Source organism: Sander vitreus, chromosome 19, assembly GCF_031162955.1.
Source record: "Sander vitreus isolate 19-12246 chromosome 19, sanVit1, whole genome shotgun sequence".
NCBI lineage: Eukaryota > Metazoa > Chordata > Actinopteri > Perciformes > Percidae > Sander > Sander vitreus.
The window spans coordinates 14,878,244-14,897,683 of record NC_135873.1 but is presented as its reverse complement, the minus strand read 5'-3'; the positions used below and the strand labels follow the sequence as shown (position 1 = coordinate 14,897,683).

The 19,440-nt window shown below is 40.5% G+C and overlaps 1 protein-coding gene across 4 annotated transcripts in view; it reads right to left on the bottom strand.

Moving 5' to 3' along the window:
• Positions 1-2,101: 2,101 nt before the first annotated feature.
• dock11 (dedicator of cytokinesis 11) overlaps positions 2,102-19,440 on the bottom strand; it is a 72,784-nt gene continuing 55,445 nt past the window's right edge. For all 4 annotated transcript variants that reach the window (XM_078275484.1, XM_078275486.1, XM_078275485.1 and 1 more), the window contains 10 exons: positions 18,868-18,925; positions 17,347-17,453; positions 16,199-16,321; positions 15,367-15,480; positions 11,831-11,977; positions 11,500-11,710; positions 10,632-10,822; positions 9,401-9,501; positions 6,930-7,068; positions 2,102-3,302 (listed from right to left, as the gene is read on the bottom strand). In XM_078275484.1, coding sequence (XP_078131610.1) covers positions 3,213-3,302; positions 6,930-7,068; positions 9,401-9,501; positions 10,632-10,822; positions 11,500-11,710; positions 11,831-11,977; positions 15,367-15,480; positions 16,199-16,321; positions 17,347-17,453; positions 18,868-18,925 — 1,281 coding nt within the window. In that variant the 3' untranslated portion in view covers positions 2,102-3,212. The remainder of the gene's footprint in view (positions 3,303-6,929; positions 7,069-9,400; positions 9,502-10,631; positions 10,823-11,499; positions 11,711-11,830; positions 11,978-15,366; positions 15,481-16,198; positions 16,322-17,346; positions 17,454-18,867; positions 18,926-19,440) is intronic.

Here is a 19,440-nt window from a genome sequence, read left to right as displayed (position 1 = left end):
GTTAACTTTGAACTCTTTAACGCTCAGCAGGGGCGATTCTAGGATCTGACCTTTGGGGGGGCTCAGCCCCTAATGAGCAGTTAAGCTAGGGGGGGTCCGGGGTCAGGGTTTGTTGTTCTAGTGTTTCAGTTCTGATATGAATGAGTCTGATGATCCGTCAGGTCGAATTATTTATTTTTCATTGGCATTGACAGTTAAAACTAAGAAAGTGTCCGGTAGGCAGGTAACTGCAGCGGCGGCGCTAGGCTATTTTTAGCGGTGCTCAAGCCGCTACGGCATGCTATTAATAGCACCCTTTAAAAACTCGTTGTAGGCTACTCCTAAGCTACATTTGCCTACAGTTAGCAATTTTGTCTAACGTTGCACAACAAAATTGGATAGGAAGCCGTCGCTGTCTACGTGCAGCTGGCTGTCTTAATGAAGGGCAGACCGCGCATGCGCGGGACCTTTAAGTGTGCTCTCCCAAACCACAAGTGCCCATCCATTTCTCCAGGAAGTCGTCCGCCTCTAAATGAGTCTGTGCGAATCAATAAGCGTAGATTAATGGCTTTGTGCAGCAACAAACAGCAGAGCAGAGTTAACAAACCGATGTTAAGGGAACATACATATTTGATCTCAGCTGTATTGTTTTCTGAAACCCTGTTACACTTAGGCCTACAATGACAAGCTTGTTTCACTATATACATTAGTGGCCATCTTTCACTAGCACATCTTACAAGACCTTAATTGTGGTCCAAGGCTGTTTTTGTAGGCTATATTATGGGCTCGGCCCCTTTGTTTCAAGTAATTAAATTCTTAAAGGAGTACTCCAGTAATTTTGCATAAAGTTAGTCATAAAGTTGTAGGGCTCACAAGGGACAGACTGAAGAAAAGAATGGTCAAAATCGAAGCAGCAGAAGTCAAGATATCCCGACTTTTAGCGGTATAATATGGGTCAAGCTCTAAAAACGCTGGATCTCATGCTTTCCCATAATGCAACTCAGGGTTTTTTCATACCTGGCTCCTAACTGCCCACTTCTTGTGGCTGAATCGGAGCAAATCCCTGCAGCCAGGCTCCAAGACATTGTGAACAGCCTGAAACCAGAAGAGTGGAGGCTGTTATTACGGTTTTGAAGAAGCTGTTCTGGAGCTTTCCATCGTATCAAACAATCTTCTCTCTGCCGATGACGTTGCTCAGATGTCATCGTGGGAATGTAGATGTTTTCTGAGCATTTTAGCAATTTAAAGTTGAGAATGAATCCCATGACTACTGGGGAAACATCTGCAGAGATGGATCTTTTGAAAGGTCTAGAATATTAATGGATTGTTTTGTCATCAACACTGTAAGCAATTGCTGTTAATTTATAGCCAATTGTCAACACTAATTTAATGTATTTATGTTATGAATGAATTTCAGACATATCAAAAATAAACCAAGTTTTCAGTTGTTTTTTTTTTGTTTTTTTTACAGAAGCACTATTTATTTTTGACACTTTCCTTTTAAATAAAAGTGTTTGATTTATAGTCTAAGTTGTTTATTGCCTATTTTGTATAGGCAATAAACAATAACGCAGATTTCTGTAGCCTACAAAACAATAAGGTTCTGTTAATTGCATTAAAGATTGTTTTTTTTAAATATTTTTAAAATGTGCTTGTTTTTTTTAAACATTAATTATGCCTGCCTACAGTGAAGAGTGGGCATTTGAAGTAACTGTCGACCCCCTAATCAGAATGTTACTGTAAATTCAAATAATCACACAAATATACTGCATTTTCATTTTTTTATTATGGAAATACAGTATTTTATTGTAAATTGTAAAAACATACATCATTTGTTGTGTTTTATTTTTACAGTAACAGGCTGTAAAGTAATTTAACAGTATGAATACTGCTTAATAACAGTAAGATGCTGGTGTCTCTGTTGCCAGTATTTTACTGTAAAGAAAACAAAATACAGAAATATACTGTATTTTGTGTTTACAATAACAGGCTGTAAAGTCATTTAACATGATGAATACTGTTTAATAACTGGCTTCTCTGCTGCCAGCACTTTACTGTTAATTTATATGAAAATTCTTTACAGTGTAACTGTCTCCAAGCTCAAAAATGAACTTTCTCGATAGTTTTTCAACATTTTTATTGGAAAATGGCTTTCCAAATTAAGTTGGACAAGCAGCTGCACATCAGTATACAATGCAATAAAAACGGGGGAAAAAATCTCTCTGCTAGGACAGATTTGAACTACAGAGTCCAAAATGTTACAAATATAAATACATACATACATACAGTACGTACAAACATACAGTACGTACAAACATACAAGGAAACCAAATTTACTTTACAGCATGGCAACAAATTATGTACATTTGCTTAAATATTATTCATCTCTCTGCTAATTACAGTGTAGCACTTGTGAAATACTGTAAAGAGCCAGCATGTGATAAAGGTCTTGTTACTTGAGATAAGGTATTCTCTTCAGGAGGCAAAGCACAAAGGCACTGGATCTAAACCCAGATTTTCTTCACTTACTCACTGTACTGAAGTAAATATGATCACCCAGCTGTGATCAGTGTGTTTCTGACTCTACAGAGACTACTGCTTTATGATTGTTCTAAAGCGCTGATAGAATTTCTAATCACAATCTTTTCCAGTACATGATTTCTTACCTCTAATACGATCTAGAACATCATACACATATATATATATATATATATATATATATCATATCACCAAAAGGCTTTTTTTTTTTTTTGAGTTGGGACATACCACTGTGGTACAATGAAAACATGCTATTGTTTTTTTTTTTTTTTTTTTTAAGTTGCCTCAAGTAGTAGAAAGGAATTCTGGAAGGAATGTGGTGTCCTGCATAGATCTGACTGAAGGGCAACATTGCAGAGAGAGAGAGAGAGAGAGAGAGAGAGAGAGAGAGAGAGAGAGAGAGAGAGAGAGAGAGAGAGAGAGAGAGAGAGAGGGGATGGGAATAATTGCTTTAGTAAAGTATCTCCCTGTAAAAAAAAAAGAAGTCAATCCTGCACTTCATTACAAAGGCAGTAAGAAAGTGCAACCGAGCATGTTGACATTTTGATTGGTGTTGCTGCGATACATTCGGGTGTTTGGGCAAGTGTAGCTAGTCAGATGTGAAACAAGTTCAGGTCCTTAAAGGGAGAGATGAGAGGATATACATGTAGGCAGGTGGAGGCGGCAGCGGAGGGAGGGACGGAGGCCGGTGGTGGTCAGCCCACGTTGGTGGATGTCCCGCTGATGGCACGAAACACATGGAGGGAGTTTTGTAAGAGCGAGCGCATCATATCCTCCTGGTAGATCTGGGGTGAAAACAAAACACAGACAGTTCACACATGAAGGAAGATGTCAGACACACACCGGTACCAAACTGAAATCTAGGGCTGCACGATATGAACTTTTTTTTGTATTTTTTTCTAATTCTATTATTTTTAGCGAGCATCTGTACCAAACAAAGATGTTTTCTTCAGTCTGGAGGATAGGATTTGTAGGCTGGGACTTCTCTGCAGCGCCACAATACTTTAACTCAGAATGGTTTAACACACACAGTACATGTATTTTCACCTTTAACAAATATTGCACACCCCCGCGATATGGATATTGCACTAGTACATATCGAGATTTTGATAAAATTGCGATTAATTGAGCAGCCCTGCTCCAATCAGCTATATTTCTGCTACACTGATAGAATGTGACATGCTGTGAGATGTGGTTCAACGTAGATAAGCTAAATGTACAGTGAGAGAGAAGTGAAGAGTAAACAAAAAAAAACAACACAAATTGTACAATGAACATAACACCTTCTATTTTCAGAACTCTTCAGTGTTTTTCTGATGTCTGATTGGTTTGCACATATTCTTTCTTTGCATACTGTTGCACTTTATTCATTTGATCATCATTCTCATGTAATCACTGGGATTCAGATGTCGGGTAAAAGACTTCCAATGTGGTTGAACTGTGTTTATTTTAACAGCTGTTGTTGCAACAAGAAACCAAAAGGGTACATGTATACATATGTACAATTATACAGAAAATAATTGTAGACGCTGTGTTTCGAGCAGTACATGTAAAAGGTCTACAGGGCTAATCGAACTGAATCACATTTGTACATTATTTTATTGAATTATGTAATTTTGTCACACTTCTGTAAGAAATTGGCACTTTCACTCATTTTGGAGCAGGACAGTTACTGAACCTATTCCCACTCCTCTGGGTTACAAGTGATAACTAGAAGGGCACTCAGAGAGTGCAGACCTCCACCAAGGCATGCACTGTCTCACAGTGTTAATCCAGTGTGTGGCGGAGGTAACTAGTAACTAGTAAGTGGAGTTTCTGTTCAGCCTGGAGGATCAAATAGTTTCTAGCCAATAGGCATTCATCCGTGCCCATGTCTGAATTTAAGTAGCCATCAATGTTATTCACATTCAAATCTGCCCAGCCTGTTAAAAGTCTCTGCCCCCCACAGTAACCAGACCTCAACTAAACACCCAACCCCGACGTGCATGACTTGACACACGGAGGTGACTGACAGCATAAACCTAGATGTTTATCCGCCATCATCCTGGTTTGATATGGACTAACTATGGATCTGTTACCAGGATGTTGTTTTTATGAGTATGGAAATGCAAAAGCTCCAACCTTGACCACTACACTGCACTACTGTGTATGTAGACATTGTTTGATTAGTGGCATATCTCATTTGCATTGGTTTTTTTTTAACACCATCTGTGTTGCCAGTGTTGGCCACTACCCACAGTGTAATTTCACGTCTCAGAGTGATCCAGCAAGTTTGTCGAAAGGATTAAACAAGTCCCGAATGTTTGCCACGTCTGCCAAAACCGCTCTCATTCTCTGAAAGCCTTGTTAAATTCGTTTCCACTTGAATGCATTTTATATGTATTTCATGGCTGCATTTGCCTGGTTCATTCTCTTTTATTATCACTCGTCTATAATTAAGACCCGACTAATTAATCACCCATTTCCATAGTATCGCTGTTTTATTGTTTTGTTTTGTTTTTTGTATCCGGATGAATGTATTTAGATGACCTTTGCGTTTAACCATAACATGTCTGGAAGAAATGAACTAAGGTGCAAATTCAGAATGAATGAGTTGCAAAAAAGGACAAAAAGACAACTTCACACACTTCATGATCACGTTACCTGTTTTTTCCTCAAAGCTAAAGGCCAGCACATTGGAGAGAAAAAGGTAAACCAGTTAGTTTGGTCGAGTCAGATCAGTAAAGTCATATCAAATGTCAGCGGGCACAATAAACACTGCTGTAAAACACCCAGGGCTCATTCCAGTGAGAGAACAAAGTACAATGTAGATGAGGTTTGAAGAACGGGGGGGCGGGGGCAGATGAGTGCATGCCAACGTCATACATCATCGCTTCAGGAAATGTTCGAGAGGAAATTCACTTTTCAATTATTCCAGGACGTTGAATTAACACAGCTTCCGCAACTCATCATGACTCACTCACAAGTCTGATTATGACACACGTTAAACATTAAGAATCAACAAGTATCATAACATATAATTATCAAACATAGCCAAAGAGGTTATACTGGCTCCTTCTGTGCAAGTCCCCCCCCAATAAAAGTAAATCACTCCAGCCCACTGATGTCGATTTTTATAGCCTCACCAGCGAATAAAATTAACACGGTGCAATTAACTTCAAATCTGCTGCTGCCCGAAGGGAATTATGGGTATAATAAAATAGTAGTCAATGTTACAATGATTTAAAAAACAGATTTGTGTGTGTACTTGTGGATAGAGAAAACATGGCAGTGCACATCAGGATTCCAAATGTTAGTGGTTATTCCTAATTAATTAAAGCCAGAATTACTTGTGGTATCAGATATCCGCTCTCTCCACTGCCTCCAACCCCGGGACTACAGAGGTTGAAAGAAAAAAAAAAAAAGAAAAAAAAAAGTTTAACATAAGTTGGGGCGACCGCTAGCTCACCCAGTAAGAGCGTGCGCCCCGTGTAGGCTGAGTCCTTTGCAGCGTCCCTTTGCTGCGTGTCAGCCCCCCATCTCTCTCCCACCTTTCCTATCTACTGTCACTATCTAATAAAGGGGAAAAATGTTGTTTCTGCTGACTCATTGTGTATTGATTCTGTTTGATTGCAAGAGATACAGTGACTCAACACATAGTCCAGTAAATGCTACAACAAATGATTTCCGCTCATGTAGTCTTGCATTGCCAGACCTTCCTCCACAGTGCTGCAAAGGAGGGTCTGGCTAGTCCACACAGCATTCTGGGATGGGAATAAAACATGCTCTGGTTTATTGGCATTTCTTTAAACCAATCACAATCGCTATGCACCATAAGGAGCACTGGTGCCTCTGCAAAATAGCCTCAGGAAGGAACTTGTTTTGGTGGAACATGTGTACATTTAAAAGTAGTTTTAGTCGTACGACAGAAAACTCAGATTGGACAGATAGTCTAGCTAGCTGTCTGGATTTACCCTGCAGAGATCTGAGGAGCAGTTAGCACGCCAACACAAGGAAAGTGGAAGGTGACGGACATCCGGCGGAATTTCCGGCAGCACCGGAGCAATCCCGGAAATAAAACATCGTCGATATAGACTACCCCTCACATATCCTCACATCCAGCATGCATCTAATGCTTCAATGAATTATAATTATTATTATGTATGCAGACAAAATGCCTTTTAAGTCATAATGGTTGCGAGGCAGAAATTGAAGTTGTCATACAGGAGGCCCGTGTTTGATTTCCAGGCCACTGCAGAAACCTTTCTGACCAACAGCACATTAAAGCAGAACTAAACATATCTGTGTGTGTGTGTGTGTGTGTGTGTGTGTGTGTGTGTGTGTGTGTGTGTGTGTGTGTGTGTGTGTGGCTGTGAGACGGTAGGGGGTAACATTCCCTCCGCCAGAACACTGAATTGTTTAAGTGAGATTACCTGCTCGTGGATGATGTCAGATAGCTCCTTGACCATGTCTTTGAAGTTGGCCTTCAGGCCCTCGTGGTACTCAAACTGGTCCTCTTTGATCAGACGCTCGTTTATGTCCAGAGCCATACTGCAAGCCTGGACAAAACGCCTGCAAGTAGCAAAAGTTAAATGACAGACTTAATTGTTAAAATCCCTTATAAACTAGGGCTGCAAAAATATATTTCTTTTTTTCGTCATCGCGACATCAACTTGTGCAATAAACACATCGCGAAAGGCTGCGACGTATCGCGAACAGGAGTAGAAAACTACGCTTTAAAATGCAGCTGTCATTCTTTTTTTTAGTGCTGACTTTTATATTCAATTCAAAGTTCAAGTTGTTCAATAAAATACCGCTGGAAATGATTTTCTTTCATTTGTTTTTTTAATGTAACAAGCAATTTGTTGTGTTTTAGCAGAATACTGATAGCAGCAGAGCTGAGAACCCTCTAACGTCTGTTTGTATATCGCGAGGTATATATCGTTATCGCGATGTTCAACAATGTCGCATATTTCACTCATATTGTGCAGCCCTATTATAAACAGTTTTATAATCAAAATAAAAAGTGAGATTTTTTTTTTAACCAGAGGGGTGTACCACGAAGCAATTTCGACAGAGCCAGGCTGTCCTTGCCTCGGCTGGCTTGACGAAGCCTGAAGCCCTAATCAGAGACAACGGGTGGCACGACAAAGTTTTCAATATTAATAAGGTTTTAAAGAACATGATAACCTATGTCGGATTGCAGGGACCCAGGTTCCACTCCGTCCGAGATGATTTGTTCTGGGAGATGGGTCAATCCTTAGCGGGATGGATGAGCACATACGAAGCTGGGTTCAGACTAGTCTAATGACAGATTCTTTGAAGAGGATGGAAGAACGAAGGGGGGCCGTCAATCCAGCAGAGGGCTTGTGAGACGGCTAGGGTGGCAGCGTTTGAAAAGATGTCATATGAACGGTTTGCCAGATTGGATGTCTTTACTAAAAAATGGGGAAAGTACCTGAGCTTTCTGGAGGGCTCCTAGGAAGCTTTGTGCTGGGGAGAGACGTGTACGATGGGCTTATGGTGCTGTCATTTATTCAGATGTTTATATGGTTTATGGCTTATTGTCTATTTTGTGACTACTTTGTTGAATGGTATTCAATATTGTAGTTACTGTGTCATCTTTTCTTGATTTTTGTCTGGGTGGGTGGAGATGGTGAAGGGGTGGGGGGGGGGGGGGTGTCATGTTGGAGTTGTATGTTTTGTATGTTGTTTATAAGAAATAAAAAAATTGTTAATCACAAAAAAGTAAGATTTTAAAGATTATTAAAAAAAATATTACAGTAATGCTGACGGAAAATTACTTATATATTTATTTTTGTTTTTAATATATTTATTTTACCACTAGATGCATTTAGCTTGGCCAAATCAAAAAGAAAATGTATTTTATTGATTGAATATTATCTGCGATAAATACCAATAGACTGATCAATTTTCTAATCTGTGTTCTATTAGCTGCAATATAACAGCAATGTGTAAAACAGACTTCAGCAAATCAGAACCAATAAAAACCTCATCCAAAGTGGCAACGTTATGGTTCGGAGGAATAAAACCGCATTTCATGTGCAAGTAAACATCAAACTGAATATTAATATAGTGAACTTTTAATGTATTATTTATAGAAGCTTCTTTTAGAGCCAGCATGGGCAACTAAGCAGAGAACACTACAAACATATTCAGTAGTTAGTGAGAGAAACAACAACGTAACGGTTCTCACTCAGATTTTCTGCATAACTGATGTAGGTTCCCATGGCAAAAAAACCTGCAACGTGATACAGTAAGCGCTAACTGCACGGCCTGTATCCAGTGGCAGTTACAGCTCAACAGGTTTTCATTCATATTATATATATAATATACGTATTCCCTCAGCTGAGAATCTGTATCGCTCATAAATTGAATACTAACTATAGAGTGATTCCGTTTTCAAAGGACTTGATTAGTGAATGGAGCTTTTTTTTTTTTGCCGATTTCAAGCCTAAACTCCCATCAAAAACTGGTCCGGACGGGCACCCGGATAGCTCAGTTGGTAGAGCGGGCTCCCATATATGGAGGTTTACTCCTCGACGCAACGGGCCCGGGTTTGACTCCGACCTGCGGCCCTTTGCTGCATGTCATTCCCCCCCCTCTCTCTCCCCTTTCATTTCTTCAGCTGTCCTGTCAATAAAGGTCTCAAAAATGCCCCAAAAAAATAATCTTTAAAAACTGGTCCGGACCAGGTTAGCTGTGCATCATAAATTACCATGGCGATCTAGCCAGATTAGAAAAGGGGGCTACCTGTGTGACATTGAAAACCCTGGCTTTAGACTTAACATACCTCGCCACCCGACTAATCTTGCTTCCTAGTACACCCTCAGCAATGAGGAAGGAGGAGCAGCGTAGTCATTTAAGGACAAACTAATTGTACCTGAAAATGTCCTTGAGGTCTTTTATTTTCTTGTTGCCTGACTGGTTGGATTTACTGTCATCCAAGAATGCTCTGGCGTAGGCCATGGGACCGGCATTCACCTGCAGCAAAACATGCCTGGAAGTGTTAATCATTCTTTCACTTGGATCAGTGCACAGACAACAATCAGCGTTCACACTGCATGCGTCTTGTGATTGGACTCATTGGACTCTATATGCACATAAATATGTAAATCATTTACATATACAAACATACATATTTAAATGAACAAACCTTTTTGTTATTGTTGCGTTGTGTTTGTGTATACATTTCATTTGTAACTCTCACATAAATCACACGTTATTACAGAAACGTGCAATGACTAATAAAAAAAGTACCTGCCTGCAGTCTGTCTGCTGTACTTTTCTCCGCCCGACGGCAGCAAGCAATTATTAGTTAGTTTTGATGCTCAGATTGATTTAACATTCATACGGCATACTGAAGGTGGTGCCCAAAACCGACCCTATGCCAGACCCTACGCCGTAGCCTGACGTTCACCTTTCTAAAAATGTAACTACACGTTTGCGGCGACGCACAGCGTTTGGCCGTGGCTTGGTAGTGTTGCATTTCACCCGACTCATTTCCTGGTTCTCCTTCTCCATAAACAACATGAAAGCAAGGAGAGGGTTCACTTTTCCTGCTACAGATTCCCCGCCGTGGTCAGAAAGAACAGGGGACACACTTTGTTTCTCTCTCTATGACTCTAGAGTTGCTACTCGCTCCGAAGCTAATTGCCATCACTCTCTCACTCGCTCTACCACACACTCACCACGCATACACACATGCCGGCCCTGCTATTCTCTTAATCATAAATCAGACTGAAGTCTTAAGGGTAGGGAAAATCCTGTCCTGGTGGTGCTCCTTCAATGTGGCCCAGGACACATTGGCATACACACTGCTAAAAGAATGTGGCCATACTTGGCACAGACTACCTGCGAATGTGGTCTGAGCAAACGGATCTCAATGTCTTCAATGTGTCCTTTGTGCGTTCACACCGGTACTTAGAGCTGTCTACTTGTGACCGGATGACTCAGGACGCATGGTAATGCCAGGTGTGAACAGGACCATATACTGTCCCATGGCCAGTATGTTTCTTCTTTACACAAATGTGATGTCTAGTCAAACTTTACAAATGAAAATATATTTGTCTTTCACTTGGCTGTGTCTCTGAGTGACTGGGACCTTGCTTTACCTGCACAGAGACGCAGCCCTGCAGTTTGAGCTGCAGCTGGATCATGTCCACCTCCTGGCTGGAGCAGAGTTTGGTCAGCTCCGCTGTCCGCGCCTTCATCTCATCTATGGCCACATCCACCGGTTTCAGCTCCAGCTGCTTCTCCCCCACCACCTCCACGCGCTTTTTTACATAAGGGAATGTGTTGCTAGCTAGAGATAAGAGAGAACAGGACAAACTGGTTGGCGCTTTGCACACAAATGAAAACAAACTGCTTCGGGGTCATCTTCAGGTGATGCATGCAAGCAATCAAATGGGAGGACAAAAAGGCACACTGTATTAAAGGGTTTTGCAGCTTGTTGTGGCAATTCTTTATTTGTTTTGATGCCATGGAAAACAAGCAGCAGAATGAGCCAAAGCATCTGTCGTTTTGTTCTGCTTTTTGAGCGTATAGTCAAACAGACGCTGTCAGAGTATTGTCTCTCTGCGTAACAACTGTATGTTCACGATAACAACTGCGTGTGTTATGTCAATAAGAAAGAACAACAAGGCTTGATGGTGCTTGTCTATAACATGTGATACGCCAGAGGTACTTGAATAGGATGTGGCTGGGAGGGATCCTGGCTACAGTAGCCAGCTGTTTGAATGTAAACTGCTAAATAGGAGCTTCCTAGGACTGTACAAATGACATGTAGGCACATTGCTCTGTAAGATAAGAGTCCAGTGTTTGTACAAACACCATTAACTATGACTTCAAATGGGAGAGATGAACAAAGAGAAACGCATTATTAATGTGGTGTAGTTTAGAGAGGTAGCTGTGTGCCTTTGGTGCGTTTTAAGAGACGACACAGAAAGGCAAAGTGTTTGTGAATGAGTGTGTTTCATGTACTTGTGAGCATGCTCCTCCTCTTGCACTGCTCCTCCACCCCGCCGTGTTTCTTTCCCGACAGCGTGTACGGCGTCTCGAACACAAAGCGGTTGATGTTGTGGCACTTCTCGAAGTCAGTCTTCTTCTCCGGTGCCTCCTTCTCGTCAAAGTAGGCCTTGACAAACGTCACCTGGATGTAGGCGAACTTGGCGTCCAGGTCTTTGGGGTTAACCTGCGGAAAAGGCAATTACCTTTAATAAAATATAATTGCAAAGACAGATATTGAGATAAAATCATTGAGGCTTGGATATGAGTAATGTAAATGTCATCCAAAAGCAACATTGCACTGCACCTTATTTGAGTCCTGTATTATCTTGACGTTTTCCGGCCCAAACTTTTCCCCGTAGAGTGTCAGCAGCCGCTGAGAGATTTCGGACAGGCCAGTGAGTTTGGGCTCTTTGTAAATGTACTCCTTCCCGTCCTCCTCCTCAAAGAAGCCCTGCACAAAATACACAAGTTCACTCAATAAATGCAATAAGAGACTGTTCATCTGAAGTGTGATGGAAGAAACGTGCACACAAAACACACACTTCAGTAATGAGTCTTAACATTTTAATTTTTTCGTCTGTGCTTTTAATACAAAACAACTTTAGGTGCCAATATCATTATAAAGATGGCAGGATATGACTTTTTCAGACTTTTTTTCATGTTGTTTTTGCCCTCTGAACAAGTAGGATGCAACACATCCACCACATTTGCATGACACGTTTTCTGAAAGTGTCGGTTTACTTCTAACCTCACTGCAGCTATTCACTTTCATTTAATACATCCACAGTCTTGAACCTGCTTGTCGCTGTGCCATCACAAAGCTGTAGATGTAACCTTTGCATGTAATTACAGTTACTGTGTTTCCCTCGGTTGCCTTTCCAAATTATTTTTGTAATTACAGTTTTTACTCTCTAATTTCTTCACTTCCAGAATTTCAACATTTGGCACATTTCCATTATATATCTGAGATTGGAAAGGGATTTGTAACATTGTCTAATGCAATCCCAACAAAATGATTGAGAAATGTTTAAACAGCCATTCTTTTTGTATCATGAGGGCTGGGCATTCACTCTGAAATCCAATACACATCTTGTACAGATGGCATCGTGTTGCATTTGCTGTGTACTTTTGTACAGTCATTAAAAAACCAGTGAACATCCTGCTTTGTATTTGTACATTTGCAGTAGTATGACTTGGCTTTCTTGCCTCAGTTCACTTTAACAAAACAAAGAGCCTCATAATATCTGAGGGCTGCAACCAATGATTATTTTTTTATTGTCAATTAATCTGTCGATTAATCGAATAGTTGTTGTTTCCTAAAGCCCAAGGTGACGTCCTCAAATGTATAGTTTTGTCCACAACTCAAAGATATTCAGTTTACCGTCACAGAGGAGTGAAGAAACCAGAAAATATTCTCACTTAAGAACCTAGTCGATTAATTTAATAGTTGACAACTAATTGATTAATCAATGAATCTTTCCAGCTCCTATGTCTTGTAACAAAATTGTACTTCTAACTGTAAAGCTTTAGGCTTTTTTAAGAGAAGCCCCAGACACTAATAATACCACTGTCTTTAAAGGACTGAACCGTTGGAGATCGTTTTGTTCGTTTTGTTAAACATTGAGCAACGGGCCGTGCAATTCAAGTAGCTGGGCCGTCGGAGGAGCACGGTTTGTAATCCTGAAGTTGTGTTAAGTGTGAGCAGTCAGAGAGAATAAATATTGTTGGCCTGTACATTGTCTGTCTGCTGTGTTCTGTGCTGAGGGTAACCCGTGGTGGCAGCGAATCCTGCTACAGGGAGAGTGTACAAACAGTAGTTATGTGCTACCGCTGAGACATGGTCGCTTTTTTTTACCTACCGGAGCGTAAAAAGTGTAAACGCATGAGTGGTTCATGTGATCCCCCAATTATCCAGCTCCAATTGTGCAATCGGCCCACCCAACTTATAGGAGTCACTACCACAGCAACAAGGACATGATCCCTCAAAGGCTCCCCACTCACCAACAACGCCAACAAGTTTTTTTTATAATTATAGCAGAAAATGTCACATACAGTACAGAACAAATGAAGTTCAGCGTAAATTCTTTCAGGAAGACGTCATTAACCATTCACTACTCTTTCTTCTTAAATCAAATCAGCTGTTTAGAAGCGATACTTTCAGTTAAACCAATCAGACATGGCCACGAAATTCAAGGGCCAATCACAGCATTACAGCTCTGCTTTAAATCTGTTCTCCCCGTGCTGTCAGCTGTCGTTTCAGGCAAAGCGCTCAACCCTCCACCTCCCCTGTCGCGTTTCTTTGAATTTAAAATCCTTCTCCTGACCTACAAAGCTCCATATGGTCTAGCGCATCATATCTAGAAGAGCTCTCCGTACCTATTGTTCCACTAGAGCACTATGCTCGCAAAATTCTGAGTAACTCATGGTTCCTAGAGTCTCTAAAAGTGGGATGGGAGCCAGAGCCTTCAGCTCCCAGTCTGGGTTCGGGGGACAGACACGGTCACCACATTTAAGAATAAACTGAAAACCCTCCTCTTTGACAAAGCATATAGTTAGGGAGTGAGGAGATCCAGAAATGCTTGGTACTAACCTAGCTCTGGGGAGTTTACTCCCCGGAGTCCTTATGTTTCTTTTTCCCAGCATATTTCGTTGGATTAGGATGGCACCAAGATCTTGGTTGCAGCTGTCGCCGTGGTCCTGCTTCACTGCACCCTGCTACGCTCTGCGGTGCCCTGCTGCGTCCTGCTGAACCTGCTACGTCCAGCCATGCCCTGCCGTACCACGCTACATACTGTAATGCCCTGCAGTGCCCTGCTATGGCATGAACTACTACGACTACCATTTCCTAGTCACTGTTCCATTATCTTGACTATTATTGCCACTGTTCATCACACCCCCAACCGGCACCGTCAGACACCGCCTACCAAGAGTCTGGGTCTGGCCGATGTTTCTTCCTAAAAGGGAGTTCTTCCTCGCCACTGTTGCACTAAATGCTTGCTCTTGGGGGAATTACTAGAATTGTTGGGACTTTATAAATTATAGAGTGTGGTCTACACCTACTCTATCTGTAAAGTGTCTCGAGATAACTCTTGTTATGATTTGATACTATAAATTGAATTAATTGAATTCTCCCGGCTGATCGCTCTGTTGCCTCGTCGGTCTGGTCTCCGGTCTCCTTCTCCGCCGCCACCAGTGTCTAGACTCCATCGGGGGGTTATGTTCCTATTCTCTACCCCTTTAAAAATATTATTAATTCGATGGAGTCTAATCTCCAAAAGACTTTGTACATTTTATCATGCAGTCGTACAATACATATTTTTGCATATCTGCAAACGAAGTCTCTCCTGATTGAAATATACTCCTTCAGTTAATTACGTCCCTACAGCCAGAAGGCAGCAGGGCAAAAATGTGTGATAAATGTACAGCAGTGTGGAGCCATTGGCCATGATAATCCACTGTGTTTACATTGATTAAATCATGCAAATTAAACACAGACTTGTGCACGCAGCAAGCCTGTTGGTTCTAACTCTGTATTCTGTTACTTTGTGTGTGACATCTTGGGGATGGACATAGACACTTCACAGTCTGACACACTATGTTCACTCCAGTCTCCTTTCAACTAAATATGATATTTTAAAGTTTCCTGGAAAGGTGGGCGTTCCCTTTAACTGGGAGAATGATTCATCACCCCACCTATGCCAATTACATTCCAATGTATTCAACCTTTTTGCACGCAGCATAGTGATGTGTGCTTCAGGTGCACTTTGTGCCTAAGGTTTACTGTGTGATTGCCCTTGCACTTTAAATTAAAGAGCCCTTAAAGCTGCTTGACAAACTCACCTGTCCATAAAAAGCCACTCTGAAGTATGTCCCAAGCATCCTGCGGCCTGAGTGTATCACCTCCATTATCTTGTTGTAGGCTCTGTGCAGCGTGTTGTACAGTTGGCTTAGTTTCTGGAAAAATAAAAGAGATGGCATCAGAGTTGGACTATTTCCTTAATGCTTGTTTAAACAACTAAGCAGTGTGTGTAGAAACAAGCCAGGGTGCCTTGAAAAGACATTTTAGTTTCACTTGAGATAATTCTATGGCTATTTAGGCAATTTAGAAACTTTTTGGTGATAGATGAGAGTGTGATTATGTTAGCCTGTCTATAAGCCCTAAAATAGACTGGTAATCTCACTTTCGCTGTGTGTAAGGAGGCACAAGGCTCCAGTGACCCTGACCTTCCTCCATTGCTTTTTTTAAAAGCAACAAGGAAAAGCCATTAAAAGCACTTGATAACAACTAGGTTGCATTCCCAAAAAGTGAGACCGTGACATTAAAATATGTAGTTGGAATGGTCAAACTGGTCTCATGTTTTATATATATATATATATCGACCTACTGGCAAACAATATAAAATGAGATGAAGAGATGCTAACAATCTTTGGGTGCAAGTCAGCAAGTCTAAGAAGCCGAGGAGTTTAATGATGAGTGGAAAATTAATGTGGTAAACTTTACACACAAGTATTTATATCAATAAAATGTTTCTACAAACCAAAGACCTTACATAGGTGTGATTACTAGACCCTCATAAGCATGGGGGACGTTGATGAATCACTTTGCAAGGAAAGGTAAGAACAGTGGCTGCATGTTTATGATATATCTGTTTAAGGGATGTTGTCACAGTACCTCATACTCGTGACGCTTCTCGTAGATGGGGATAATAAGCTTGGCAATGTGCGTGATGAGCTCATAGCGTTCGGCTTTCCACAGTGCCTCCACACAGACCTCGAGATGTTCGACCAGGACTTCCTAAAAAGGGTTAGAAAATTAACAACAGGTCTCTTTTGAATCTGCATTAACAGTATCAAGTCATCAGATAGAATATTGAGATTTAAAGGTCCTTTATTATTCTCATTTTCAGGATCATACTTGTATTTTGGGTTTCTACTAGAACATGTTTACATGCTTTAATAAAAAAAAAAACACTATTTTTCTCATACTGTCTGTCTGAATATACCTGTATTCACCCTCTGTCTGAAACGCTCCGTTTTAGCGCCTGTCTCTTTAAGCCCCTAAATCCGCTCTGATTGGTCAGTGCGTCCCCGCAGCTGTTTTCCACATCTGCACTCTCTACACTACTCTCTGTCTCTACACCGTTATTGCAGCCGGGGAATGACTGTAACGGTACTGTAATGGCACTTTCTACCTATACTGTATAATATAGTTGTGACATCACACCCGTACAGGAGTCCTGACGGCTCCTTTAAAGGCACAGTTTCTGAATACGGGCTGTGTGCATTTCTCTGTGGCGTTTTTATACTTTCACAGTATTTATACGGCACCACGACCTGCTTTATAATCAAAAAAGACCTCTCACTTTTTATAATATGGGTGCTTTAAACATAGGTATCATTGAACATTTTTCAATACTAGTGCTGACACAATACTCACGTTATAGTGCCAATACCAAAACAATACTATTTTTGATACCTTACTTTGAGAAAAACAAAAGAAGCTTAAGTTCTCAAATGTTAAATATTGTCTAAACACAAGCAGCCATGCATGAACTAACTAATAATCAAATAGAAAAGAGGCAAAATTACTATCTGATTAACTGATAACACAACTCTAAATCTGACCAGATATTCGGGGCCAGTTTTTGATACTCGGTGCTACAAACACATTTTGCTCACTAACAAATACAAGTATTGAGTTTAGATACTAGATGTAGAATACAATGACAATCCAGCCAGCTGCTTGTTTGCCTAAGTTCTTTGCCTAAGTCATTTCAAAATGCTGATGCATGAAACCAAATCCTGTCTGGACGGCCACACCTCAGTGTAATAGACATCTTGCATTCCAGTGTCTTCCCTCATGGCAGCTTCCTCTTCAATATTCAAGGTAATCTTCTTAAAGGCTGCAAGGCCGCTGGGGAACAACTCTAATAAATAAACAGCAAAGACAAAGTAAAAAAAAACTGGTTCACAGACTGTAGATGTCCAAAAACCTTCTAGCAAACACTGTATTTCATGTATGTTTTGAGGTTGCAACGGGTGTAGCGTCACAGCAAATTGTTCTAAAAACTATTTAGAAAATCATGAGTATTGGTAGAAAAAGGGGTGCCGTCAATCCAGGAGTGCTGGGGAGAGACGTGTACGATGGGCTTATGGTGCTGTCATTTACACAGATGTTTATATGGTTTATTGTCTATTTTGTTAAATGGTCTTGAATATTGTAGTTACTGTCATCTTTTCTTGTTTTTTGTCTGGGTGGGTGGTGATTGGGGGTGTGTGTTCATGTTGCGAGTTGTATGTTTTGTATGTTAAAATGTTAAATAAAAATACAAAATTGTTAATCACAAGAAAATCTATTAAATATACATATAACATTTATAACAACATGTACAGTCACATTGACTTGTTTTTAAAGGAACTTGTTTGTAGAGACGTGTGGTAGTTCGTGACTACCTAATACTATAAATCACATAATAGTGTGCTGCCTCTGGACTCAACGACAAACAAATATTTTGATAAGCGTTGGCTGTCAACCAACTGTTGCACCTCACAAATTATCTTTGTCCGTTGACCTTACTTAAAGATAAAACAACATTTGCCTAAAGGAGTATTTGACAGCAGGTTTTGCATTAGATTAAAAACAAATGACCATTATAAAGAAGAACAGCATTGTGAGGCTTTGTTTTTGCTAGATGTCACTGTGCTGCTGTTATAGTGAGTCTGTGGAGTGTTTGCATGCTGTATCTAATAACAGTCAGTAAATAAAGGGGCGTGTCTTTTATCACCAGTGCAGGTAAATCTTTCTGGAGTTTTGCTGGTGAAGGTTAGGTGCATTGTACAGCTGTGTGTACTGTCTGTATTCACGCCCTTATTGTGTTGGTTAGGACTGTAATTTAACTCATTAATTGTGGCTGAAGTTTGACATAAGCAAATACTAATTTGCTTGGTGTTTAATTACAGTTAATACAGTGTGTAGGCCACAAATGGAGGTAAAAGCAGTATATTTCAATGGAAGCTGAACAACATTGTAGGATTGCCAAACTTCACTCCTGCCTTAAACTACCAGAATAAAGGAATAAGTACTTCAATGAATGGCACGGCAAAATCAACAAATGAATGTAGGGCCCTTTGGTTGTGTGTGTAGTACCCACCAAGAGTGACATCATTATAATCTGGTATAATCCTTGTTTGTATTGTATTCTTAATTTAATCTGCACGTAATCTTGTTTTCAGTCCAATTGTAGTGGTAATGACTCTTCTGGCTCATAGAGGTGTGTGTGCATGCGTGCATGTGTGTGTATGTCTTTGTGTGTTTGTGTGTAGATGTGCGTAGGGCCTTACTTTTCCTGTGCAGGTATTCTGCAACCAGCGCAGCCACATGAACGTAGCACATGGCCGCCTGTGGAGACAACAACAAACACCGGCAGATTTAGTGAACATTTCTATAGCAGAAACACAAGACCAAGAGTGGAAACATTGCCCTTCTGTATGGAACTGAAATGGACAACCTCACTCTATATATATATATATATATATATATATATATAGTAAAAATAAAATAGAATAAAAATAGAATAGAAAGTAAAACCAAAACCAAATCAAATGTTTTAGGATATTTGCTGGGTTTGCTGTGCTGTCTTCTCGTCTTTCCTCTTTGTGAAAATCCCTTTTAGCCTTGCTTGTAATATAAAACGGCTAAATTAATAAATGCACTTAAACTCAAGCTAGTAATGTATCAACTGGACCACCCAGGTTCGACTTCTGTGTCAACACAACTGACCTTTAACCTTCCTCTGGAGAGGAACAATATTGTCTTGATTGTTATTACAAGCCCATTAAAGTAAAGTAGTAGAAGAGCAGCGTTTCCCAGCATTTATTTTAAGACTGGACAACGTGTTCATTATATAATAACTT